Source organism: Cyprinodon tularosa, unplaced genomic scaffold (assembly GCF_016077235.1).
Source record: "Cyprinodon tularosa strain WSP-4 unplaced genomic scaffold, ASM1607723v1 ctg891, whole genome shotgun sequence".
Taxonomy (NCBI): domain Eukaryota; kingdom Metazoa; phylum Chordata; class Actinopteri; order Cyprinodontiformes; family Cyprinodontidae; genus Cyprinodon; species Cyprinodon tularosa.
Window position 1 is genome coordinate 8,173 of NW_024039664.1, and position 12,584 is coordinate 20,756.

The 12,584-nt window shown below is 43.3% G+C and overlaps 1 protein-coding gene across 1 annotated transcript in view; it reads right to left on the reverse strand.

Annotated features, from left to right (window-relative positions):
* Window positions 1-5,707: 5,707 nt before the first annotated feature.
* LOC119775757 (muscle M-line assembly protein unc-89-like) overlaps window positions 5,708-12,584 on the reverse strand; it is a 73,720-nt gene continuing 66,843 nt past the window's right edge. Inside the window, exons 8-9 of the mRNA XM_038273826.1 lie at window positions 10,375-10,450; window positions 5,708-7,460 (exon numbers count right to left, since the gene is read on the reverse strand). Coding sequence (XP_038129754.1) covers window positions 7,424-7,460; window positions 10,375-10,450 — 113 coding nt within the window. The 3' untranslated portion in view covers window positions 5,708-7,423. The remainder of the gene's footprint in view (window positions 7,461-10,374; window positions 10,451-12,584) is intronic.

Sequence of the window (12,584 nt, forward strand, 5' to 3'; positions counted from 1 at the left end):
TCACAGCATTCAATCTGCTGTGTATAACACAGCATGTGGTTGTATTTTGGTATTTTCAGGCACTGTCTTCACTACCTTTGCCAGATCATCATAAAGTTCCCACATACATGGAGCTCTTCGGCAGTAGGCAGTGTAATGTCCAAGACCGTGTTTGGTTGAGCTGGCCTTGAAAGCGATCACTCCTCTTAAGGTCAGTTTCTTTCCTTGGAGAGCCACAACACAGGGAAATTCACACAAAGGAAATTCAGTTGTGTTTGCAAGGTCAGTATCAATCCATGCTATTTCTCCAACGCTGTAGCTGTGAGTAACTCTTCCAGCACAGAGCATTTTTCCTGAAGGACTGGCTTCTGTTTTGAATTCAGCTGGACACTCTGATTCATCCTGCAGTGGGCGTAGGCAGGGAGACTCTGGTAAAGAGAGCCCGTTTTCTACTGCAATGTCAAGGTGAGAAATGCCAGAGTCCGCCAGTACAGAGAATTCAGGAGAAAGAAATGGGACTTCCCTTGTGATTCCTTTATTTAGCTGGCAGTACGGTGAAGAGCAGTGCTTTGAGAGGTAAACACTTGAAACATTCCTCATTGTTTTTCCAATTATCGTACAGATGTTGCATCAATTTGGTAGGCGCCAGACCTCAACTGGACTTTTTCAAACATTGTACAAAGTAGCTGTGCTCTCTCCGAATACCCTCTGTAACAATGTCTTTAACCAGCTGCAAGATGGGGTTGTCACCGTCATTCCTGACAACATTCTGAAATCCTGTGCTGTCACAGCTGCTGGAGGAATGTCTGTGGTTTTGTCGGATTCCTCAGGGGTAAGAGTCAGATCTTCTCTTGGCTTCAGCACTGTGGTTAGTCGTGGATGCAGATTTTTTATCTGTTACTTTTGTTAATCCAGTCGTTTCCTCGTCATGTTTTGCTTTTGCAGAACAAAACCTCATATTTCCTTCTATGAAGGAAAGATGACGGGAAATGAAGCGATCAACTCGAATAGGCAAGTTGTCGTGTTTAAAAATTCCATGTTTTATATTTTTGAACTCTGCTTCAACAGTGGCTGAGCTTGCTGTGAGGCTGGTGCTTTTGAAGAGGGGGACCATAACTCCTGTCCAAAGTGGTAAGTAACTTGCAAGTCTTATTATGTGTGGAACAATCTCAGGTAGGAAATGGATGTTATCCCTATCCCCATTGGCTGCAGCGAGTGACCTGCTCTCCTCACATATGTTTGATACCCAGTCTCGTAGGTCAGTCTGGATCTCATCAAAAGGATCCACATGATGCATTTCCTCTGTGTCTTCAGCTGGAATGATGATGGAGTCTTCTGTGATCTGTGCTTTCAGGTATTTTTTACACCTCTCTGATTCCAGAGGGACTCCAGAACTGTCATCTCCCTCTGCTTCACTAAGGGCCACAACAGTGATGGCATGTATTAGCCGTTTTGCATGGTCTAAGCACTGTGACTGAAGCAGCTTTGTCCAAGGATGAAGCACCTGTCCGAAGCCATTCTGTCAGCCAGGTTGCAATAGCATTAATGTTGTGTCTCTCTGACAGCATTTGCACAACCGGGACTGAACAATTCTCCCCTGTCAGAACCCCTTGATATAGAAAGATGTGGCCAGATGTACCATTTGATCTCACCAGTCTTCTCACGACTGATCATGTTGCATCCAGTTAAACAATTCAGAGGCATTTTTTGGACAATGCTTTATACACATGGAGCTGAGTTGGACTCCAATAGTGCCAGAAGAACTTATCTAGACCAATCTTTGTCATCTAATTTGATATCTCTTTTCTCCTGCTTTGCTTTTCGTAGGGTCGCCAAATTTGGGAGGTGACTTGGTTCAGGATCTCCAGTATCCATCAATTCCGATGCCTTCGCTGACCTCTATACAGCCGGCTCCATCCTGCCCTCACACAGCTCTTTTGAAATCTGTGCACGAAGCTTTCCAGACATGAACCTCTTGGAACGACCAGTGTGCAGGGAGATATCAGTGTCTTCGATGGAACATTCCAGAATCATTGGGCTGTTGACTATTGGTTCTCTGGCACATGTCATTTTAAGGTGGCCCTGACACTCTTTACAGAAGCCCTTGATATCAATATAATAGTTTGTGACAGTTGGATAAATCTTTGCTCTCTGGAACACAAATGTACATGTACTTTGAACTTTTTCCCATATCAGATGGTTAATTACATGACTCCAAATGCCTGGCTTCAAAATCATATATTCCCTTTTGCCAGATGATGAAAATTTGTCATTATATTGTACTTTCTCTGGAATAAATTTTATCCATTCCTCAATAGGGACTTCAATCTGAAAACCTGAGCAGCTGTCTACTCCTGAAGAAATAGAGCCAGAGTCAAATTCCATGTCCACTCTGCTCTCAGGATCACTTTCCGCCTCATTGATCTCCAAACATGACCAGATGTTATGTCTGTTTAACTTTACGAAAGTGTACACAGCTTTTGGAGACATCTTGTTTTCCAGCTGCTGACTTAATTCAGTCCAAATAGCAGCAGCAGGAGTGGCTATCTGCAAAAAGGGAATCCCTGTCTACTGATGGCTGTCGAGGCATCTAGTTGAAGGATAAGAAGAATTCGATTAACATTAATACATTAACATATAGAATTCTGCTACAACTAAAGACTTCAGTTTAAATTACTGTTCTTCCCTAAATCAATATGCCTTTAATGCTTAATTAGCATTTTTATGACTTGTTAACTTTCATTTAAAGTATCAGTTCAACTTTAAAAATGTGCCTTAGCCCTGTGGAGTCTACAGATGTGCCTAATCATAGATAACTTTATGTTTTAATGAACTTAAAAAATCTGGACTTAAAATGTAATTGAATTTTGGATTTACAGAAATCTGTTTGCTTTGTATTAACTTAAATATCGGATACCCTGGCCAACTTAGCTAAAAATAACGTAGTTGCTGTTGATCGTGTCACGTTTGTTACTAAAACCTTATTTGTTGCTAACATTTACTGCCATGTGGCTGCTAGCCCTATATGTATGGCATTCAACCATGCATCTCCCGTTATTTATTATCTTACCTTGCTCTAAAATCACGTTTGACAGATGTTGAAGTTTGAAGGATTTCACTTTTAGTAATATATACACTCACCGGCCACTTTATTAGGTACACCTGTCCAACTGCTCGTTAACACTTAATTTCTAAGCAGCCAATCACATGGCGGCAACTCAGTGCATTTAGGCATGTAGACATGGTCAAGACAATCTCCTGCAGTTCAAAGCGAGCATCAGTATGGGGAAGAAAGGTGATTTGAGTGACTTTGAACGTGGCATGATTGTTGGTGCCAGAAGGGCTGGTCTGAGTATTTCAGAAACTGCTGATCTACTGGGATTTTCACGCACAACCATCTCTAGGGTTTACAGAGAATGGTCCGAAAAAGAAAAAACATCCAGCGAGCGGCAGTTCTGTGGGCGGAAATGCCTTGTTGATGCCAGAGGTCAGAGGAGAATGGCCAGACTGGTTGGAGCTGATAGAAGGGCAACAGTGACTCAAATAACCACCCTTTACAACCAAGGTGGGCAGAAGAGCATCTCTGAACGCACAGTACGTGGAACTTTGAGGCAGATGGGCTACAGCAGCAGAAGACCACACCGGGTGCCACTCCTTTCAGCTAAGAACAGGAAACTGAGGCTACAATTTGCACAAGCTCATGGAAATTGGACAATAGAAGATTGGAAAAACGTTGCCTGGTCTGATGAGTCTGGATTTCTGCTGCGACATTCGGATGGTAGGGTCAGAATTTGGCGTCTACAACATGAAAGCATGGATCCATCCTGCCTTGTATCAACGGTTCAGGCTGGTGGTGGTGGTGTCATGGTGTGGGGAATATTTTCTTGGCACTCTTTGGGCCCCTTGGTACCAATTGAGCATCGTTGCAACGCCACAGCCTACCTGAGTATTGTTGCTGACCATGTCCATCCCTTTATGACCACAATGTACCCAACTTCTGATGGCTACTTTCAGCAGGATAATGCGCCATGTCATAAAGCTGGAATCATCTCAGACTGGTTTCTTGAACATGACAATGAGTTCACTGTACTCAAATGGCCTCCACAGTCACCAGATCTCAATCCAATAGAGCATCTTTGGGATGTGGTGGAACGGGAGATTCGCATCATGGATGTGCAGCCGACAAATCTGCGGCAACTGTGTGATGCCATCATGTCAATATGGACCAAACTCCCTGAGGAATGCTTCCAGCACCTTGTTGAATCTATGCCACCAAGAATTGAGGCAGTTCTGAAGGCAAAAGGGGGTCCAACCCGTTACTAGCATGGGGTACCTAATAAAGTGGCTGGTGAGTGTATAATCTGAATTGCTCTCTTTCTCCGTACAGTTCACTGACTCACTAGGTGGCGTCACTCCCTGTAAAGTTGTGTGAGGACTTCAAATTTGCCAAACGGTCAATGCCGTTACAAATTAAAGCTTGATGCATTTTATTTAAGCATAAAGAAGTTGGTTAACTGAAATGACACTCAATTGCCTATGTGCTGTGCACTCCTTCTGGCGCATCTCAGTTATTTTTTTAAACCAGTTTGCTGCTCAATCCTGTGAGGGACCATTATAGAGACCTCCCCACAGGTGTGTGGAGAGGTCTCTGGAACATCTCCAGCTTTGGGTAGAGGACCAGCAGGGCTGCAGACAATGACACCAAGTCTGGATGAGTTAAACAGGTTCTTCACATGGTTTCAGAACTGAAAGTCTTTATCTATCAGTAGTTTGACCATAATCAATCATCACACCTTTAGGCAACCAGAAAAAAAGGTAAAAACATTCATTAGATAACTGACATCTCAGCAAAATCAAATATCTTCCTGCCAATATTTACAAACATCCTCGTAGAACTTGAGAGCGCTCTGCGTACTACTCCTGTGTGAGGGTCAGTAAGGGATTGCTGAAGAGTCAATGAGTCGATGCAATCAGCTGGTTTTCCTTAGATAGAAAACTTTGAATCAATCTGACTGGATGATCTGGTGAACTGGAAAGTGACCTGAGATGACATGATGTAAATTGGAGCTATAGAAATAAACTGAACTGAAGTAAAAAATCTACCCTTTTCTGCAGTAGAAACTGTTACCTGTAAATTAAATCTAAAACTATTTGAGTTATGCCGACTGAAGATTTCTCACCATCTCAAAAACATCAGTTGGTAATCTCTCCTGCTGACCACTGGAAACATTAACTCACAAGTTCTCCATCCTCCATCTATTAGAGTTGAGGCCTAAAATGAATCCCAGGTTGATCAGACACATCTGCCATAACTGCTCCCAGAAAAACCAGTGCAGGACATCCTGCCGACAACGCCAAATGGTCTTCAGACTTTAAAGGTTGAGATGCATGCATACACAGTGCAAAGACAATTCAGTGCTTTACATTAATTAAACTATGAGAAAAATAAAGCAGAATAAAAGCAAATAAAGATTAAAAACAGGCAGTAAAGTAAATCAAACAGTCCTGCGACAACCTTAAACTAATGATACTGTTAAAGATAGGCTCTGTGTCTGCACCTTGAAGCTCTATCTCTACGGTTCTTTTTCCTGAAAAGAGATCACTCACACAAAACTCTTTAAATAACACTTCTTAACTTCTATGTAATAAATAACCAGGAGACGTGACGACAGATTCTGATAGAAAATATAATCTTATATTATAGAGTTACAGAAGGAAGTGGCTCTGATTAACAGTTACAAAGGCATTTCATACATCTACACTCTGCAACATCATCACATCATTACATCATCACATCATCACATCATTACATCATTACATCATTACATTACACACGTTAGCAGGTGATTAGGCATCCATGGCTCCAGCCTTATCAAAATATTCCACTTTGTTCTTAGCTGAAGGACGCCGCTCTCATTCCCAGATCTTTGCCACCTGTAGAATGAAGATTATAACCGTATATCCAGACAGAGAAACTGGCCTAATAAGATAAACTATTGTGGAAAATATCAGTTCTGACAGGCAGCTAATATTAAGGTGTAATAAACTCACACATCATCACTGATAATTATCCTAACAATACTAATAATATTTAACTTTGCAAAGTAAAAAGAGAAGCAGGCAATCATGATAGCACCGTCGCATGATGTCCTACCCTGGTCTGATCATGACAGAGTTTTTATCTCACTAATTAAAATCCTGCAGAAAGGCAGTGATGGTCTCTGCATTATCCAGACAAACACATAGAGTGAAATAAACCCTGAAAAACATTCTAAGTTGTTATAAGAACCGTTACTTTCAGCCTTGAGGAACCCTCTGGTCTGATTTAAAGTTCCCCACTGACTGGTAGAAGTCCCAGTCCTTCAGGGAGGATTTAAACCAGTCCAGTGCTGAACCAGAAAGACCAAACCAGTTTTCCAGACGCTCTAATAAACTCCAGTGATCAACAGAATCAAACGCTGCTCTGAGGTCCAATAATAGCAGAACTGCGGTTCCTCCACAGTCTGAGTTTATTAGTGTAGCTAAAGTAGAATAACTGTTGTTTTATTGACTCTACAACTTCCACAAAAGTCCTTTTTTTAAGATGTTCCATTTGTCCTTCCTGGCATTAGATCTTAATAAAAGAAGTACTGGATGTTTTTGTTATCTTGTTAAATTGGTGATTCAGTCTAAGATCACAGCTCTGGCTTCAGTACAAACAATCATTGTTTTCCTCTTTAGATCATTAAAGGAAATGTAAAATAAAAGCTAATCTAGGTCATAAGCTGAGACCACAGTAGAGATGTGGCTCGTATGAAACCGATGCAATACATTTTGTGTGAGTGGTGTTGCCATACTGTAACAGCATTAGGAGGGCGGGGCCCCCAGCAGATCTGGTTCAAGTGGAGCTGTGAGAGGAACAGAAGCGGCTGCAGGAAGAACACAGTATCCTGGATTATGAACATGTCATTGGCAGATCTCATCGTGTTACTGGTATCAACCAGTAGGTTGGTCCAAACCTTAGATGGGGACATGTTCCTATGGTCGCTATGCAAACCTGCACCCATGTCTCAGTGTAAACGGGTCCCTCCTTTATCACCCAGATGATTTTTTCTCTACAACCCCCACTGCCCAGTAGACCACCAAAGGAGAATGCATGAACAGTTACTTGGTTTGACTCCAGAGGGTTAGCATGGGACTCTTGGAGAAGGAGGTAGTTCCTCTCTAAACATCTAGCATGAAGGTTCTTTGAACTTTGCAGAGGAATCAACATTTAAAGACATCTCATTGACTGTGAAGATAATCCAGGAAGCAGCAGACAAACTTCTGACACCTCAGGTTCTGGTAGAAGCTAACAGACCAGGTTAGTGAAGCTGGTTAGGCCTCAGTGTTTCTGGTACCAAGGGTCTTCTGAAACAGTCTCCTAACAGATTATAATCCAGGTTCCAGAGGGTTAATCCAGAGATCAGACTGGATTAACAGATGGGTCCAGTGGGACGTTCCTGAAACAGAGGAGATGTTCAGTTAAAGAGGATGGAACCAAACTGGACTCTGGTTTCTGTACAGAACCAGAGAATGATGAAGACCATCTGATGAAGAACATCACAATACTAAACACTTTAAAGTTCCTCATGTTGAGGAACAAAAACAGAATTAAGGTATTTTCCTCCTGGAATCCATCAAATGGAGACAGAAGCTGTAGAACCCAATCAGAAACCTTTCAGAACCATGTTCTGATGATGACCTTTGGATGAAATTGACCAGACTGACTGATGGATGGTCCTGTTGGTCTTTTTAGACCTCATAGAGCTTCATCTTCCTTCTAACCAAGCTCCAAAGTTCTATCTGCCAACCCAGACTCAGCTCAGACCGTTGGGTCTGTGGTTCTGTGTGGTTCCTTCACGTCCAGATGTTCTGTCAGGGTGAGGGAGACCTAAGTTCTCTTCACCAATTCTAGGTTGGTTTGATGGAACTGGTCCAGGAGCTGAACTTCTGTTAGAAGGTAGAAAATCTACAACTTAGTGGGACTAGATTGGTTAAGAAGGTGCTGATCTATGGAAGCCATGACCAAAGTCAGTCATTGAGGGTCGCTGTCCTGCAGGTTTCCAATGCTTTGCGGCTTCAGCACAGCTGATTCTGGTGATTGTGGATCAGCAAAGGCCTGCTAATCAACTAGCAATGGAAATCAGCTGAAGCAAAGAAACCTCTAAATCCTGCAGGACATAGAAATACCACTATGACATAGAGGGCCCAGTTTGGGCACGGCTGATCTAGGGGCTGCATGGTGGCTAAGCATGAAGGTCCTGTGTTAGTTTTCCCACAGGGGTCTTTCTTGTGGAGTTTGCATGGTCTCCCTGTGCATGGACAGGTTCTCTCTGGGTACTCCGGCTTCCTACCACAGCCCAAAGACATGACATGTTAGGTGTATTGGCCTCTTGTTAGGTTTCTGTTTTCTTTGCTGTTTTCCTTTTGAGTATCCAGTTTTGCTTTTCTCCTTGTTTCTTCGTTTTTATAGTTTAAATCTTAGTTTATTGTGTTCTTCGTTTTTTTCTCTGTTACTGTTCGAGTCTTGGTTCTGTTTTATTTTCCTTTTAGTGTTCAGTTTTGCTTTGCTCCTTGTTTTCTAGTGTTAGCTGTTTTTATTTTTTATTTTGCTGTGTTCTCCAGTTTATTCCTAGTTACTGTTTCAGTCTTGGTTCTGTTATTTTTTTCTTTTGAGTGTTTATTTTTACATTTTTATGTTTAAAACATGGAGAAACCATGTTTTATAGTCTTAGTGGTTTAATTATTATTTTGTTGTATTTTCTAGTTATTTCCAATCTTCCAGGTTTTTCATTTGTTGCCCTCTGCTGCTAACCTGACTCCACCAGATGGATTTGCTCCGCATATCCATCTGGAAACCTTCCGTTGTAGTAATTTTGGGAAGGGGTGAAAATACTGGTTAGCTGATTGGCCTATGTTGGTGATAGACGGGCCAAATAAACCAATCAGATCAACGAATCATATGACGTACTAACAGAGCGACGACGAAGAGGAGCCAATTGATAGATCAAACTCTTGCTGAAACCAGTTGGGAGAAGAGCAAAAACATCTTTTCCTCTGAGAAAAGCCTCCAGAGCAGTGTTTTGCTCTTCTTTCAGTGAAGAAATACTCTGTAATTCCCATAAAACTTGCTCGATAGCCACGCTAACGCTAGTTTCATCGGCTGAAGCCGCCATGTTCTTTAGACTGAACTGTCGCGCTTCTCGTTGCGTCACACCTCAACCCGCCTCAAAGCCAACGCTGATTGGACGTTCGTTTGGTGAACGGCTCCAAATTTTCTTCAACGGAGAGTCTCCAGACTGATCTGCAAGTGAAATCTTGAAAGCTCGCGAGATCAGGATGGTCTCACCAGGCTACTCTGCTGCCCCCTTGTGTTCTCCTTTTTCCTTAGCTCCTGCTTTGTTTCTGCTCTGTGCTCACCTGTTTCCTATCTGCTCATCAGCCCTCTCTTTGTCTCTGTCTCCTTTGAAAGCTCTCCCTGTTCACGTCCTCTTTGCTGCGTCCTGATTCCCTGATGTCTCCATGGTTTTCTGGTTGGTTTTTCTACAAATTTCTTCATATTTTTAATTTTGGACTCCTGGTTTCTTGTTTGTTTTTTGGACTTTGTTTTATTTTTTGGATTATTGGTTGCCTGTTTGTTTGGACTTTGTTTTTTTTCAGTTACTCTTCATTAAATTAACCATAAATTCACCTCTGCCCGCCTGCCTCTGCTTTTGGGTCCTAAACCCATAAACAAATCCTGACACATCTCTAAATTGTTTTAGGTATATGTGTGTGTGTGCATGGTTCCATGTTGGCCTGTTCATGGTGCAACCCCCCTTTCCCCCATAAACTGCTGGAGATAGACACCAGCCCCAACATAACCCTGGTGGGTGAAGGTGGAGAAGATGGACACCCACAGCTTTTATAGATGTCCAGACAAGGACTGGAAATGATCTCAGGGAATTCTTAGATACAGCAGGAACTGATCAGATGTCAGTGGCTGTTAGTGTCCTGCTGAGGTGGCCTAGTTCTTCTGAAGCAGGTCCATCCTGACAGGAACCAAGTGGTGACCTTTCTGGATCAGCCGCCATGATGGCAGCTTCATCGTCTGGAGTCTCTTCTCCATTCAGCTTGGTCAGCAGACAGAAGACCTTCTAACATCCCACTGAGATCCCAGCCACCGTATCAGTGATACAGTGAGTCTGGGATCTTCAGAAGGTGTTCACCACTCCATGGTGGTCAGTAAAGGTCTACACTGGTCACCTTTAATGGATCCCACTGAGTGCTTTAGAGCAGGTCCAGGTGAAGCTTCTGCACTGAGACCTGGTTCCCTGCTCAGCCCAGCTGGATCACACATTTATTACTAAGATGGAAGAACAGAAGGACAATCACTCCTGAGATGAAGCGGCTGGTCTCCTGCTCCTCCTGTGGGACTGAAGTCGTTCCAAGAAGCTGCTGTCCAGAGGATCTGCAGATAAACCAGAGAGAACATCTCAGACAGAAGAACTTCATCCATCCATCGTGTCCTGAAACTACACCTAAAGCTAATGTTGGGATAAAGACTTGGACCTGATGAACCCGTCTTCACCTTTAACACTGAGCGTCACCATTTTCTGGTGCTGGATCTTCTGGCCACTGTAGATGGTACATATGTAGAGGCCATTGTCTTTAACACCAGGATTCTTCAGGATCAGACTGAGGTCTCCAGAACTCAGCAGGTCTTTATCCATCTTAATGTGACGGCGATAAAGCTTGCTATATTGGGAAACTTGAAGTTTTCCATTCTCAAAGGTGATGACCTCAGATTGTTTGGAGCCAGCATGTATCCACCTGATCTTTAGGTCTTCTTCTTCAGGAGGTTGGATTTTAAAGGGAAGTGTCACATATGCTTCTCCCTTTGGTACCTCCACAATCTCCATTTGTAAATCTGAGGATCAGAGCAGAACATCAGGAGTCCAGAGAAACCAAAAATTGCTCCTACTGAGGATAGAGCAGCTGCTTTCACTCACCTCTGACTATGAGGACCACCACCTTCTGCTGCAGCCTCTCTCCATTCTCATCATAGATGGTGCAGGTATAAACACCGTCAGTCAGACGGAGGTCCCTGATGGTCAGACTGAGGTCTCCAGTGGTTAATGGATCTTTATTCATCTCTGTGTGGCCTCCATAAACCTGGTCCTCTGCTGGTATGTGACAGCCTCTCTGATATTTGTAGAGCATCGTGTCTTCTACGTCTGAGATTTTCCACTCCACAGTGATGCTCCCAGAGAGGAGGGAGGGTGTTGCATGAAAGGGAAGAATGACGGACCTCTTTCCCTCATCCACAGAAACCTTTTCCACCTTGTAGACTGAGAGCAGAGAGGAACATTGGTCAGATTACCTGAGGTCACAGACCTCAGCAATGAGTTATCATTACTAACCTCTCACAGTGAGCGTCACTACTTTCCGTCTCAGTATTTTTCCATCATTGTCATAGACGATACAGATATAGATGCCGCTGTCTCCCAGTCTGGGATCCTTCAGAGTAAGGGTCAGGTCTCCAGTCTGCAGAGCATCAGGATTCATGGATGTCCGGTCCTGGTACTCAGGGTTCTGTCTCTCTAACTGGTTCTGACCATTCTGGTACTGGTGTACTTTGTCAGCTTTATCCGTGTGGCTCCAAACCACTTTAGCATCTTGAGGCAGGTTAGCTAATGTTTTAAAAGGCAGATGGACAACATCTTCTCCTTCTGTGACCTCCACCTCCTCCATCAGGCTCTCTGTCAGGAATAAAACCAGAGATGCATTTAAAACCATCAAACATTCCTAATGATACAGAATCCTTGTTATGACCCAACCCTGCTGTATATTCTACACCAGGCATAGAAGTAGATCTATAGAACAAACCAGAGCTATAAACCCATTAAAATCCACTCCCCCATCAGAAACACTGGGACTGCATGGAGGAGCAGATTCTAGCTCTGTTAACGAAGCACCAAGAAGGTCCTGGTTCTGAACCTAGACTGGGAAATCTGCATGGAGTGAGCAGGTTTTCAGGAAGCTAAACAAACCTGGGTCCTGTCAAACCTCCACCTGCTCTGTGACTTTAACATTATGTCTATTTTGTAAGTCGCTTTGGATAAAAGCTTCTGCTAAATGCATAAACATAAACAATGAGTGTACAGTCTGGGCAAGCATGTGATGCCTTTATTCACTTAACTGGTTTTAATAACTGACTAAATTTGGGTCAGATATCAAATTTTATTCATTGTGTTTGGATCTTTTCTTTCTTCATACTTATGCTAAACGAACCACTCTCTGGAAGACCTCCTGTGTGGCACTGGTTCCCAAAACGCCACACACCAAGAAACCAGCCCACTTTAGACCGATCACCCTGACCTCCCACTTGATGAAGAACATGGAGCACCTCATGCTTGCACACCTCTGCACCGTGGTGAGCCACACCCTGGACCCGCTGCTTACCAACCTGACATCAGAGTGGAGGATGCCATCATCTACCTCCGGCAGTTGGTGCTCACCCACCTGGAGACCACCGCAAGTGCAGTGGGAGTCATGTTCTTGAACTTCTCCAGCGCTTTCAACACCATCAGACCAGCGCTGCT